Source organism: Schistocerca serialis, chromosome 4 (genome assembly GCF_023864345.2).
Source record: "Schistocerca serialis cubense isolate TAMUIC-IGC-003099 chromosome 4, iqSchSeri2.2, whole genome shotgun sequence".
Classification (NCBI taxonomy): domain Eukaryota; kingdom Metazoa; phylum Arthropoda; class Insecta; order Orthoptera; family Acrididae; genus Schistocerca; species Schistocerca serialis.
In genome coordinates this window covers 649,364,079-649,379,835 of record NC_064641.1, presented here as the reverse complement: position 1 = coordinate 649,379,835, position 15,757 = coordinate 649,364,079, and the positions used below count along the sequence as shown (strand labels likewise).

The 15,757-nt window shown below is 40.4% G+C and overlaps 1 protein-coding gene across 6 annotated transcripts in view; it reads right to left on the bottom strand.

Moving 5' to 3' along the window:
* The window catches only part of LOC126475512 (mucin-3A-like), a 217,488-nt gene that overhangs the window by 66,815 nt on the left and 134,916 nt on the right, over nt 1-15,757 (bottom strand). For 5 of the 6 annotated variants that reach the window (XM_050103433.1, XM_050103430.1, XM_050103428.1 and 2 more), the window contains 2 exons: nt 13,989-14,087; nt 11,055-11,159 (listed from right to left, as the gene is read on the bottom strand). In XM_050103433.1, the coding sequence (XP_049959390.1) occupies nt 11,055-11,159; nt 13,989-14,087 (204 nt within the window). The remainder of the gene's footprint in view (nt 1-11,054; nt 11,160-13,988; nt 14,088-15,757) is intronic. The other variant, XM_050103432.1, reaches the window with a different exon arrangement.

Below are 15,757 nucleotides of genomic sequence, written 5' to 3'. Positions count from 1 at the left end.
AACTACGGGAAAAAGCGCCAGTGCCACCCAGACTGTATGGTCTGCCTAAAATACACAAGGAGGGTGTGCCCCTACGTCCTATTGTCAGTAATATTGGGGCACCTACGTACACAACAGCCAAGTACCTGAAGGGTCTCCTGGCTCCATATGTGGGGAAATGTATTCACCACATCCGCAACTCAGAAGATTTCCTGCAACGCCTCAAGCAACTGCACATCACAGATTCGGACATCATGGTTAGTTTTGATGTGGTATCGCTGTTCACCAGGGTCCCACTGAAGGACTCACTAGAACTGATTGCAGAGAAATTTGATGGTGCTCTGTTGGACCTGTTCAGTCATACACTGACATCCACGTATTTCCTGTACAGAAACCAATATTACGAGCAAACTGAAGGTGTAGCTATGGGCAGCCCACTGTCCCCTGTGGTTGCCAACATGTTTATGGAGAGTTTTGAGGAGAGGGCATTGGAGACAGCCACATTTAAACCCACATGCTTCTTTAGGTATGTGGATGACACCTTCGTGATCTGGCCACATGGGATGGACAGGCTCAATGAGTTTCTTGAACATCTTAACTCATGCCACCCTAATATCAAGTTCACCATGGAACTGGAGAAGAATGGCCAGCTGTCATTTCTGGATGTACTAGTCCAGAGGAAAGCAGATGGATCAATTGGCCACAGTGTATACCGAAAACCTACACACACTGATTTATATCTGCAGGCCAACAGTTGTCACCACCCTGCACCGAAGAATGGGGTTCTGAAGACTTTGGTCCACAGAGCACGTGCCCTATCAGACCAAGAGAATCTACCCATAGAGATAGAACGTCTCAAAACAGTTTTCTCCAAGAATGGATACATGGACAGACAAATTGAGAGGGCACTCCGACCAGCCACTATACCACAGGTTCCTGAAGAAGACCAAGATGAAGCAAGGAAGGTTGCATATCTGCCCTATGGTGGCTCTATTTCTGCCAGAATCAGTCGGATCCTGCGTAAACACAATATCAAGTGTGTTTTCTGTCCATCCAACAAGATCGGGGGACTGCTGGGGAGTGTCAAAGACGACCTGGGGTTACGAAAACCAGGGATTTACAATATACCTTGCCAATGTGGCATGTCCTACATTGGCCAGACGACAAGAACTGTGGAGATCAGGTGCAAAGAACATCAGAGGCACACTAGATTAAGACAGGTGACTAAGTCAGCCATTGCTGAACACTGTCTAGAGCTAGATCATGCCATGAAGTATGAGGATACCAAGATTCTAGCACAAACACCCAGATTTTGGGACAGTGTCATAAGAGAATCGATTGAGATTAAAATGGCTGACGATCTTATGAATCGTGACACAGGGTACCAGCTAAGCAGAGCCTGGGATCCGGCTCTGGAATTGTTAAAGGAGCAACGGGGCCAGCTGCAACACTACACAAACAGAAGAACCAGAGACATGGAGATGGTAAACGAGCCCCTGACGGACTGCCAGGAGCACCAGACCGAAGATGGAACACCCAGAAGTGGGACTGGTGGGCGCGGACCGCAGAGGGAACATCCAGAGCCGCAGCAGATGAAAAACGGAGCGGCAACGCTCCAACAGGTCATGGTGAGCGGGCGCGGACCGCAGGGGGAACGCCTGGTACCCCAGACCGTAGATGAAACCCCCAGGAGCGGGTTTGGTGGGCGCGGACCGCAGAGGGAACACCTAGAACCGCAGCGGACGGAAAACGGAGCAGCAACGCTCCAGCAGGTCACAGGGAATGGGCGCGGACCACAGAGGAAGCGCCTGCAGCCGTTGGTGGAGGGGGAAGTCCATAGGCATAAATACTGGACCAGATCCACTCGAGGAGCAGTCTCAGGTCGCACCTGATGAAGGTCTCGAGCTACGTGACCGAAATATCGTGCAAGTACGACGCTGATATCCGGCAGAACACCCGACAACCCAAGATGTCATAATTCAAACTCATTTCAACATGCACTCATGCAAGTAAATTTGGGACAAATTATGTGTGCAGTTCAAGCGTAGCAGTATGTAATGACTGAACATGTTGACAGAGCCATTTTTTTCGTGTTCAACGTGACGACAAAGAGGATATTAGCACTCACGTCGCGAAATTGCAGAAACTTTTCGTGGACTTGAATGATGAACTGCAGAAGCATGAAGAAAATGTTTTGGCTGAAAGAATCTTACATGGCCAAATTTTATCCACACTAGGCAAAGTTGTCATAGAACTTTAAAGACTTGTGGAACACAATTCTGTCTGAAAATCAAAGTGCGAATCTTCTGATTGAAAAATTGTGCACCATTGAATTTTGTGATGAAAGTATGGTTGAATCAGCTGCGTTTGTTGTACACAGTAGTCCTAAGAAGAAAATTCAGTGAAATAAATGTGATGATAGTGAAAAATTGAAAAAGAATGTGGAACGTGCAAAACGAAAATTTCCATGTCATAAATGTGGGCAGGTAGGGCATTGGGCAGCAGAGTGATCAGCGAAAAAGTCAGATTAAAACATTTGCATCAATCAGTCTGAACAGAATTTTGCATTTTTGGCACATGTTTTTTTTTTCCCCCTCCTTGGTCAATAACGGATTTGAAGTCGACAGTTGGTGTTGCGATAGTGGTGCCACACATCACCTCACTGAAAATAAACAATATTTTGTGTCTTATACAAAATTTGCTGTTTCTGAAAAGATTTCAATTGGGAAAAGAGGTGTAAGCATGTTGGCTCATGGACAGGGAACTGTGAAAATTCAGATTCAGTTTAATAATTCCACAAAGAATGCTGAACTGAGAGAAGTGCTTTATGTGCTTGAAGCAAGTGCTCACTTGTTCTCTGTAAAAGCAGCTGCATGAAAAGGTTTCTGCACAAAACTTGATGACAAAAGTGTCCACATTGAAGACAAAGTGACTGGTGAAACAATGATGACTGGTCATGTCAATCATGGTCTCTATGTTCTTGACATACATGTATCCAAACAATTCCAACCAGTTGAAGTGATCTTGGTGACATCGTCACATATGCTGCAAATTTATCATGAGAGATTTGGCCACCAACACAAACAACATGTGAAAAGTGTTTTGAAGCAGATGAACAGCAATTTGGAAGGGTGCAAAGAAGAATTTTGTGATGGATGTGCAGAGGGTAAAATGCATAGATTGCCATTCAGGACTCAAATGAATCGACCAATGGTTACTGGTGAACAAATCCATGCTGATGTAAATTGACCCAAGACTATAGTATCTCTTGGAAAAGCTCATTACTACGTATGTTTTAAAGAAGACTTTAGCAAATTTCAAAAAATTTTCTTCCTTAGGCAGAAGAATGAAGTCAGCACTGTCTTGGAACAGTTCTTGAATGAAGTGAAGATGGATGGTCATATTGTTAAACAGTCCAGGTGCGATGGAGGAAAAGAATTTGACAACAAGAAGGTCTCAGAATTGCAGGCAAACAGAGGCATTGAACACTGCATCACCCCCACCTTACACACCACAGCAAAATGGTGTTGCCGAAAGAGAAAACTGAACTATGGAATGTGCATGTTCGATGTTGAATCCTAATAAACTGCCAAAAGAACTATGGGCAGAAGCATGCAGTACTGCTACATACCTTTTGAATCACACTGGGACGTCTTCTATTGAAAACAAACCTCCATATGAACTGTGGTATGGATGACCAGTTGGCAACCTGAATCATCTGACAATCTTTGGAACGGACTGTTATGTGCATGTAAACAATAATTTTCGCACAAAGTTTGATGACAAGGCTGTAACATGGACATCTGGTTGGATACGTGAATGACAGAGATGGCTTCAAGGTCTGGATACCATCTCAGGGGAAGGTTGTGCTAAGTCATGATGTGAAACTTAAGGCTAAAGTTGTATGCAATCTGCAGACCAACATTACTGAATTTGAAGCTGCTCAGGATGAAACCATTAGACAAAGTGAACCTAATGAGACTTCTGATGAGGAAAAGGAATCAGAAAATGTCAGTCATAACAAAAGGCCAAAAGGATTAAGTGAGGAGGAAGAAGATTTAGACACAACATCAAGTTCCAGAGGAAGTAAAGGTTTAAGCGAGAAACAAAGAAACAAACGTGAGAAGAAAAAACCAGAATGGATGAGCAGTGGAGATTATGTGTACATAGCTGGAACCCCTAGCTCTTATACTGAAGCTTTGCAGTCTAGTAATAAAGTTCAGTGGCTGCAGGCTATTCATGAAGAATTGAAGTCCCTCAAAGAGAATAATACTTGGGTATTAGTTGAGCACCCAAGTGATGCACAGGTTTTGCAGAATCATTGGGTCTTACGTAAGAAAACAGCAGAAAATGAGAGTGTATGTTTCAAGGGTTGATTTGTGGCCAAAGGACATGTGCAAAGGTAGGGAATTGACAATGAAGAAACATTCAGCCCTGTTGCGCGCTGTAATACAATTCGAACCCTGACGGCAGTACCTGCTGCACAGAAAATGAAACTCGACCAGTTTGACATCAAAACAGCTTTTCTCAATGGTATACTAGAAGAAGATGTATACATGGAACAGCTGAAGGTTTTGAAGATGATTTTTTTTTTTTTTTTTTCATCAGTCTATTGACTGGTTTGATGCGGCCCTCCACGAATTCCTTTCCTGTGCTAACCTCTTCATCTTAGAGTAGCACTTGCAACCTACGTCCTCAATTATTTGCTTGAAGTATTCCAATCTCTGTCTTCCTCTACAGTTTTCGCCCTCTACAGCTCCCTCTAGTACCATGGAACTCATTCCCTCATGTCTCATCAGATGTCCTATCATCCTGTCCCTTCTCCTTACCAGTGTTTTCCACATATTCCTTTCCTCTCCGATTCTGCATAGAACCTCCTCATTCCTTATCTTATCAGTCCACCTAATTTTCAACATTCGTCTATAGCACCACATCTCAAATGCTTCGATTCTCTTCTGTTCCGGTTTTCCCACAGTCCATGTTTCACTACCATGCAATGCTGTACTCCAGATGTACATCCTCAGAAATTTCTTCCTCAAATTAAGGCCGGTATTTAATATTAGTAGACCTCTCTTGGCCAGAAATGCCTTTTTTGTCATAGCGAGTCTGCTTTTGATGTCCTCCTTGCTCCGTCCGTCATTGGTTATTTTACTGCCTAGGTAGCAGAATTCCTTACCTTCATTGACTTCGTGACCATCAATCCTGATGTTAAGTTTTGCGCTGTTCTCATTTCTACTACTTCTCATTACCTTCGTCTTTCTCCGATTTACTCTCAAACCATACTGTGTACTCATTAGACTGTTCATTCCGTTCAGCAGATCATTTAATTCTTCTTCACTTTCACTCAGGATAGCAATGTTATCAGCAAATCATATCATTGATATCCTTTCACCTTGTATTTTAATTCCACTCCTGAACCTTTCTTTTATTGCCATCATTGCTTCCTCGATGTACAGATTGAAGAGTAGGGGTGAAAGGCTACAGCCTTGTCTTACACCCTTCTTAATACGAGCACTTCGTTCTTGATCATCTACTCTTATTATTCCCTCTTGCTAGTTGTACATATTGTATATGACCCGTCTCTCCCTATAGCTTACCCCTACTTTTTTCAGAATCTCGAACAGCTTGCACCATTTTATATTGTCGAACGCTTTTTCCAGGTCAACAAATTCTACGAAAGTGTCTTGATTTTTCTTTAGCCTTGCTTCCATTATTAGCCGTAACGTCAGAATTGCCTCTCTCGTCCCTTTACTTATCCTAAAGCCAAACAGAGCACTGAAAGACCTGAGTCGAAACAAGGCCCCGGGAGTAGACAACATTCCATTAGAACTACTGATGGTCTTGGGAGAGCCATTCATGACAAATCTCTACCATCTGGAGAGGAAGATGTATGAGACAGGTGAAATACCCTCAGACTTCAAGAAGAATATAATAATTCTAATCCCAAAGAAAGGAGGTGTTGACAGATGTGAAAATTGCCGAACTATCAGTTTAATAAGTCACAGCTGCAAAATACTAACGCGAATTCTTTACAGACGAATGGAAAAACTGGTAGAAGCGGACATCAGGGAAGATCAGTTTGAATTCCGTAGAAACACTGGAACACGTGAGGCAATACTAACCTTAAGACTTATCTTAAAAGAAAGATTAAGAAAAGGCAAACCTACGTTTCTAGCATTTGTAGACTTAGAGAAAGCTTTTGACAATGTTAACTGGAATACTCTCTTTCGAATTCTGAAGGTGGCAGGGGTAAAATACAGGGAGCGAAAGGCTATTTACAATTTGTACAGAAACCAGATGGCAGTTATAAGAGTCGAGGGGCACGAAAAGGAAGCAGTGGTTGGGAATGGAGTGAGACAGGGTTGTAGCCTCTCCCCGATGTTATTCAATCTGTATATTGAGCAAGCAGTAAAGGAAACAAAAGAAAAATTTGGAGTAGGTATTAAAATTCATGGAGAAGAAGTAAAAACTTTGAGGTTTGACATTGTAATTCTGTCAGAGACAGCAAAGGACTTGGAAGAGCAGTTGAACAGAATGGACAGTGTCTTGAAAGGAGGATATAAGATGAACATCAACAAAAGCAAAACGAGGATAATGGAATGTAGTCAAATTAAATCAGGTGATGCTGAGGGAATTAGATTAGGAAGTGAGACACTTAAAGTAGTAAAGGAGTTTTGCTATTTAGGGAGCAAAATAACTGATGATGGTCGAAGTAGAGAGGATATAAAATGTAGACTGGCAATGGGAGGGAAAGCGTTTTTGAAGAAGAGAAATTTGTTAACATCGAGTATAGATTTAAGCGTCAGGAAGTCGTTTCTGAAAGTATTTGTATGGAGTGTAGCCATGTATGGAAGTGAAACATGGACGATAACTAGTTTGGACAAGAAGAGAATAGAAGCTTTCGAAATGTGGTGCTACAGAAGAATGCTGAAGATAAGGTGGGTAGATCACATAACTAATGAGGAGGTATTGAATAGAATTGGGGAGAAGAGAAGTTTGTGGCACAACTTGACTAGAAGAAGGGATCGGTTGGTAGGACATATTCTGAGGCATCAAGGGATCACAAATTTAGCATTGGAGGGCACTGTGGAGGGTAAAAATCGTAGAGGGAGACCAAGAGATGAATACACTAAGCAGATTCAGAAGGATGTAGGTTGCAGTAGGTACTGGGAGATGAACGAGCTTGCACAGGATAGAGTAGCATGGAGAGCTGCATCAAACCAGTCTCAGGACTGAAGACCACAACAACAACAAAAGCCAAACTGATCGTCACCTAGCGCATTCTCAATTTTCTTTTCCATTCTTCTGTATATTATTCTTGTAAGCAGCTTCGATGCATGAGCTGTTAAGCTGATTGTGCGATAATTCTCGCACTTGTCAGCTCTTGCCATCTTCGGAATTGTGTGGATGATGCTTTTCCGAAAGTCAGATGGTATGTTGCCAGACTCATATATTCTACACACCAACGTGAATAGTCGTTTTGTTGCCACTTCCCCCAATGATTTTAGAAATTCTGATGGAATGTTATCTATCCCTTCTGCCTTATTTGACCGTAAGTCCTCCAAAGCTCTTTTAAATTCCGATTCTAATACTGGATCCCCTATCTCTTCTAAATCGACTCCTGTTTCTTCTTCTACCACATCAGACAAATCTTCACCCTCATAGAGGCTTTCAATGTATTCTTTCCACCTATCTGCTCTCTCCTCTGCATTTAACAGTGGAATTCCCGTTGCACTCTTAATGTTACCACCGTTGCTTTTAATGTCACCAAAGGTTGTTTTGACTTTCCTGTATGCTGAGTCTGTCCTTCTGACAATCATATCTTTTTCGATGTTTTCACATTTTTCCTGCAGCCATTTCGTCTTAGCTTCCCTGCACTTCCTATTTATTTCATTCCTCAGCAACTTGTATTTCTGTAGTCCTGATTTTCCTGGAACATGTTTGTACTTCCTTCTTTCATCAATCAACTGAAGTATTTCTTCTGTTACCCATGGTTTCTTCGCAGCTACCTTCTTTGTACCTATGTTTTCTTTCCCAAATTCTGTGATGGCCCTTTTTTAGAGATGTCCATTCCTCTTCAACTGTACTGCCTACTGCGCTATTCCTTATTGCTGTATCTATAGCGTTAGAGAACTTCAAACGTATCTCGTCATTCCTTAGTACTTCCGTATCCCACTTCTTTGTGTATTGATTCTTCCTGACTAATGTCTTGAACTTCAGCCTACTCTTCATCACTTCTACATTGTGATCTGAGTCTATATCTGCTCCTGGGTATGCCTCACAATCCAGTATCTGATTTTGGAATCTCTGTCTGACCATGGTGTAATCTAATTGAAATCTTCTCGTATCTCCCGGCCTTTTCCAAGTATACCTCCTCTTGTGATTCTTGAACAGGGTATTCGCTATTACTAGCTGAAACTTGTTACAGAACTCAATTAGTCTTTCTCCTCTTTCTTTCCTTGTCCCAAGCCCATATTCTCCTGTAACCTTTTCTTCTACTCCTTCCCCTACAACTGCATTCCAGTCGCCCATGACTATTAGATTTTCGTCCTCCTTTACATACTGCATTACCCTTTCAATATCCTCATACACTTTCTCTATCTGTTCATCTTCAGCTTGCGACGTCGGCATGTATACCTGAATTATCGTTGTCGGTGTTGGTCTGCTGTCGATTCTGATTAGAACAACCCGGTCACTGAACTGTTGACAGTAACACACCCTCTGCCCTACCTTCCTATTCATAACAAATCCTACACCTGTTATACCATTTTCTGCTGCTGTTGATATTACCCGATACTCATCTGACCAGAAATCCTTGTCTTCCTTCCACTTAACTTCACTGACCCCTGCTATATCCAGATTGAGCCTTTGCATTTCCCTTTTCAGATTTTCTAGTTTCCCTACCACGTTCAAGCTTCTGACATTCCACGCCCCAACTCGTAGAACGTTATCCTTTCGTAGATTATTCAATCTTTTTCTCATAGTAACCTCCCCCTTGGCAGTCCCCTCCCAGAGATCCGAATGGGGGACTATTCCGGAATCTTTTGCCAATGGAGGGATCATCATGACACTTCTTCAATTACAGGCCACATGTCCTGTGAATACACGTTATGTGTCTTTAATGCAGTGGTTTCCATTGCCTTCTGCATCCTCATGTCGTTGATCATTGCTGATTCTTCCTCCTTTAGGGGCAAGTTCCCACCCCTAGGACAAGAGAGTGCCCTGAACCTCTATCCGCTCCTCCGCCCTCTTTGACAAGGCCATTGGCAGAATGAGGCTGACTTCTTATGCCGGAAGTCTTCGGCCGCCAATGCTGATTATTTATCAAAATTTAGGCAGTGGCGGGGATCGAACCTGTGAATGAATACGTTTTGATTATGAATCAAAGACGCTACCCCTAGACCACAGGTGCTCATCTTGAAGATGATACTGGACATGTATGTTTACTGAAGAAAAGTCTGTGTGGTCACAAACAGGCACCACGTTGTTGGAACAAGCTGGATTTGAAAACAGTAGGGCTGATCCATGTCTCTTCTACCATCGGAGCAACAAAAATTGCTTATATGTTGGTGTTCGAGTATGTAATGAAGCTGTTAGCTAGTCAGGAATAAATAATCTTAACACAAAGGTTTTTTGTTACTTGCATATATTTGTTCCCTTCCTTTGCCAAGCCTGTATGCTGATACCTAAATATAACAGTACCTTCATAATTATGATGAATGGATGAAAAGTGTGTAGTTATCAGAGCTGGAAAGGGCAATATGCAGTTGTTTGTAAGAAAGTAGCATGGTTCTATTTAATGATCAGATATTGTTGATAATAATGTTATGAAAATTTTGAATAATTTGAACTGTCAGAAGATCAAAGAAAGACTTAAATAATTTTATGAAAATTTATACTGGAAGTTTAATGAGCTGCTTCTTTGTGAAGAACATTAATATCTTTCGTCACTAGGGTACAGTTCAATCCATTTCACCTTCCTTATGGTTACCTTTCGCAGTACATTCTATGTACACGGAAAGATCTTCCACATACATTAGCAGTAATTCTTTCCATATTCCATCTGTGAAGAATGCAATGAAAAACAATGCACCACATGTCTCTCAGTAATTTCAGTAATGCACCAGTAAGTGTAAACATTTTGTGCACAGTCTAAAGTAACACCTGTCAGGTGGGTAGGGTAATATTTTCAAATTGTTCACTGCTGATGTTATTGGTTATTCAGATACCTTCTCACCAGACAATTGAAACAAATGTTGAACAATCATGAAATATTTCAGGTCAGTATAATGAACTGTTGTGATACATCACACACACCACCCTGATGCCATTCAATTATAATAAGTCACATTGAACAAAAATCTATGGAAAACAAGTGAAAAAGAGAGGGCACACACACATTCAAGCACAGCGATTATGAGTAACACATTCTGATTCACAATAAGAAATAAGAGAAGGTGCAGAATATCTATGTAGGACACACAAGAGAAAGTTTTTCCATACAGTTTTGAGAAGTATCAATGAGAATTAGCTTCTCACTGAATCAGACTGAAGCATGGTAAGTACGGAAATAAGGAGGGAAGATTGGACTAAACATCCTAGTCTCACCCCTAAGGCACAATTTTGCATTCTGCCAAACTGGCAATTTACTATTCAAATAGCTCTACATTTCTCCAAGCTAATGCCACAATTTTCCAGCACGACCCAACATTCCATTTCCAAAAGCCACCCTCACATTTACCATTTACTGCAAGTGCAATGCTGCAGTTCGCTGTGTGAGTGAAAAACAATGATGATTTAAAAACAACTTTATAGAAATATTATGCATGTTTCTCTAAAACACCTGATTTTCTTACTTTACTCAACTCTATTAATACAGTATAAGAGACTCATAATGCCAACAGGACATTCCAACATCCTACTCCCTTGAGATGCTTTATATTGATCAGTACTCCTTATGGTTAACAGTACATCAGTATTTATAGTTAACGATATTATCTCAAAAAGAACATCCATAATACTGTATTGCATTTACCAGAAGAAATTATAATTGTAATAAACATTTTTGAACTTACAGCTAAGCGAGCTTGGTCTGCTGGACTTGCTGGGGTTGAGCCTGATAGCAACCCAGCAATGATCTGTTCATCTGTCAACAGTCTTCTAGATTTTGTGGATGTTCTCTAAAAAAGTGACATTTATGAATCTTTCAAATATCAAAATGTGTCATCTTAAAAAAAACTGCAAGAAATAAGTAAATTACTTAAATAATCTTTAGAAACTGAAGGAGAAGGAAATGAACAAAGAAAGGAACTAAGCCTGCAACAAGCCAGGAAAAACATATGATGTGTTATCACTAAGCATGTAATTGACACTATACTTAAATCATACAAATGTAAATACACACATCATAAAAAGGTTTGCATCACCCCAGTTCCCAGAACTCCTGAAGATTGACTGTGGATATTGTATCACAGACACAGTCCCTCTGAGTGTTCAGAGATGTTACTAAACCCACCCAAAGATATAAACAACCACGCATGAACAGCACCTATTAGACAGAGCAGGTCTGACAGCCGATCAGTTTCTGTCATTCCACTAGGAATGAGGTACACAGCTCATGTTGTCTGTAATTCAACCATGCCTAGATGGTCAATACCGTGGTTTGATCACATTTGCATTGTTACTTTGTGCCAGGAAGGGCTCTCAACAAGGAGACTGTCCAGGCGTCTCGGAGTGAACCAAAGTGATCTTGTTCAGACATGGAGGAGATACAGAGAGACAAGAACTGTGAATGACATGCATCGCTCAGGCTGCCCAAGGGCTAGTACTGCAGTAGATGACCACTACCTATGGATTATGGTAGGGAGGAACCCTGACAGCAACGCCACCATGTTGAATAATGCTTTTCAAGCAGCCACAGGATGTCTGTTACAACTCAAACTGTGTGCAATAGGCTACATCATATGCAACTTCACTCCCACCATCCATGGCGAGGTCCATCTTTCCAACCACGACACCATGCAGCATGGTACAGATGGGCCTAACAACATGTCGAATGCACCACTCAGGATTGGCATCATGTTTTCTTCACCGATGAGTGTTGCTTATGCCTTCAACCAGACAATCGTTGGAGACGTGTTTGGTGGCAACCTGGTCAGGCTGAACGCCTTAAACACATTGTCCAGTGAGTGCAGAAAGGTGGAGGTTCCCTGCTGTTTTGGGGTGGCATTATGTGAGGCTGATGTACACTGCTGGTGGGCATGGAAGGCACCGCATCGACTGTATGATTCATGAATGCCATCCTCCGACTGATAGTGCAACCATATTGGCAGCATTCTGGTGAGCATTCATCTTCACGGACGATAATTCGCGCTCCCATCATACACATTTTGTGAATGACTTCCTTCAGGAAAACGACATCACTCGACTAGATTGGCGAGCTTGTTCTCCAGACGTGAACCCTATCAAACATGCCTGGGGTAGATTGAAAAGGGATGTTTATGGATGACGTGACCGATTAACTACTCTGAGGAATCTACGCCGAATCGCCTTTGAGGAGGGACAATCTGGACCAACAGTGCCTTGATGAACTTATGGATAATATTCCACAATGAATACAGGCATGCGTCAATGCAAGAGGACATGCTACTGGGTATTAGAGGTACCGGTGTGTGAAGCAGTCTGGACCACCACCTCTGAAGGTCTCGCTGTAGGGGCTGGTGCAACATGCAATGCGTGGTTTTCATTAGCAATAAAAAGGGCAGCAATGATGTTTATGTTGATCTCTATTCCAGTTTTCTGTACATATTCCAAAAGTCTCAGAACCAAGGTGATGCTAAAATTTTTTTGATGTGTGTGAAAGTCATTTTATGAAAAAAAATATTCCATGTATTCTTTCTTTTGAAACAATAAAGTTCATTAACAAGACATTTCAAAATGGGAAGTACATACATTTTACATCAAGAACAGAATATAAAAGAACTACATCTCATCACTGTTTAGTAAACTGTAATTCAACTAGTTATAGGGAGATTTCTAGAAGCATAATTTGTAAATTTCATTTTTACATATTTTGTACATCACAAAGAAAATTCTGAATGTTTCATGTACAGATAGGTATAGTAGTACTGCCTCATAAGGCAGCTTATCCTTGTTAACATGTTAGGTTTTGTGTGTGGTCCAGTGACAGAATTGAAAATACAGTAGACCAGTAGATAAATTGAATGTAAGTTGCTTGTGGAACCTGCAGAAATTAGTGTCCAGTTCTATCCAACAACAGCAGTTACCAATATCAGCAGTGAGGAAATTCAGTGGAACCAATTGCAATCAGGATATACAAACTGTTACTCAGTACTAACAGCAACTTAATTGTAGTGACCGGAAAAATTTGCATTTTGTGATAAATGCAAAATAGATGCAAATTCTACCTCAAAATGCAAAAACGTGAAAATACTTAAGACAGTCTTTCATAGAAAATTGTATCCAGATGAACTATTTTATCAGAGATGGTTTGAAATTGCTTCCTTTTCTGCATTTAAATATAAAAAATACAACCAATTTTCAGTTGTTGGTACTGGCAAAGCCCAATTTGGAAAGATGATGTGCATAAAAACCTGTTTCGTAAAATAAAAAGCACATGAATGCAATGATGTATCAGTGCCCTCAATGAATATAGTGCAATGAGAGTTGTGCACAGGTGAATGGTCTATTTAAGATGCACGTAGCATAGTGCAACACAGTACTCAACATTGGGACGTTGCATTTTATATGAAACAAACACTTACATTTGTTTGTTAGCTAAAGCTAGAAAATTTGTATATTGCGGACACTTTTAATATGGCATATTAGGTGGGAGTTTTTTGAACTGTGGTTGCATAGAGTACTGGTAGAACTACACTTTTAGAAATGGAAAATAATTTGTCATGCTTTACATAGATAGGAGTCATAAGACACTTTACTTAAAATCAATATAGTAAATGGGACACCCCCAAGATGTAAGGGTTAAATACCTGTGTGGTTGCCACCGTTCTTGTAGATCCTTTTGATTGTCCACTTAACAATGCAGCAAGGATCTCCTCATCAGAAAGCTTTGTACGGGTGGAATTTACCTGCAATTTTTATGAACATGTCATTAGGAATTTCCTGCTAAATTCTCCTATACATACATGTTCATATGTGTACAAACATATTGTGTTCTGTAAACATCAGTGTAAATGAGCATGCTCAGTGATACTGAGTGAGGTATTCATTTATTCATATAATATTCCAAAGAGTTCATGATCATGGAGGTGTTACATATTCCAGAGATCATTTGGATATCGCATAACTGCAGTTCTTAAAATATGTTAGAGTAATTGATTTTTATACACGTGCATGCTACACATTTGCAGAAAAAATTACTTAATTATCTGACAGCTAATAAGAATGTAATTGTTTTACAGTACAAAGATGCACACTTTAGATAGAAATGGGAAGATATAAAAGGAAATTAGAGAAAGAATTGAGCCAGCAGACTTTCTGTTTAAATCATAAGGAATTAACTTAGCAATAGAGAGATATCAAAATAGACAAAGCTAGCTACATACACATATAATGAGGTTGACCTACGGCTATAAATTTGGGATAGTAAGTATGGGACCATAAGTTGTATCCAAGCAGCAGAAATGAGCTTCTTTCAAAAAATAGAAACATAGGCTAAGAAAGGCATGAATCAAAGCACATCCATTTAGAAAAATTTAAATGAAATCCTCTGCTCCAAGATCAACAGCTGAAGTCACTTGGAAATGTCTAGCAAATGTTGAAAGGTTGCCTACCAAGATCAATGAAGCGTGTAGGGGAAGAAGGCAAGAGTGGGTGAGGACAGCCAGGGACATGTAAAAATGGAGCAAAGTAGGCACTCCAGGACATTCAGGACAGAAGACTGTCACCGAGAAAGGCAATATCCACGAATAGGCAAAGATTTACATTTCTCATACCCTAGGCATCAAGAAGTAAATAGGAATTGGATTAACAAAGAAAGTATGTTCTTTTTGTGTACATGTAGTTGCCAAGATAACTATAATTATAAACATGCTTTTAAGGTTGGCAGACAGTAAATCCATCAGTCATTTTAAATCACTGAGCAAATGTTCAAAAATTTTGTTGGACCATAATTCACTCCTACTAGTATCACAGTTACTTTTAAGGGAATGGATTAAAATGTCATAATTATGAATTCTGTTATTTCTTTTGAAATGTGAAGTATTATTCACAATAAATGTAATTAGAGAATGTATGTACTCTAAAGCTGCAGTTAAAATGCCTGAGTCTTTAAATAGGTGACAACAAGATTACTATGGATGAGTGCTGAATATTATTACTGTGTCATACTTTTATTCAATGAAAATTTCCTTTCCATTTGGCTGAGAATACGGTTCCATATGGCATTACTGAATGAAAATACATTACGTATGTTAATTTATTGCTTTTTATGACTGCACAGGGCTGCATCAATACCTAATTCATAAAATATGTGTATGTGTGTATGTGGTTGTATGTTCCACCAAAGTTCTGGACTGCTTGGAACAATTTCATCCCCACTTTGTACCAGGAGATTACCATGAGGGTAATACGGCTAACGTAACCCTATTTGTAAGGGTGGAACAACAAAGAGAAAAATCAAAGGTTCAGAGCAATACTATTGTAGCGAGCATTTCTTAAACTTTACAGTAATGATGTGACAAATTGAAAGTTCCAGTATTTTCCATAAATCATCCTGAAAATGTACACCTGCGGATGT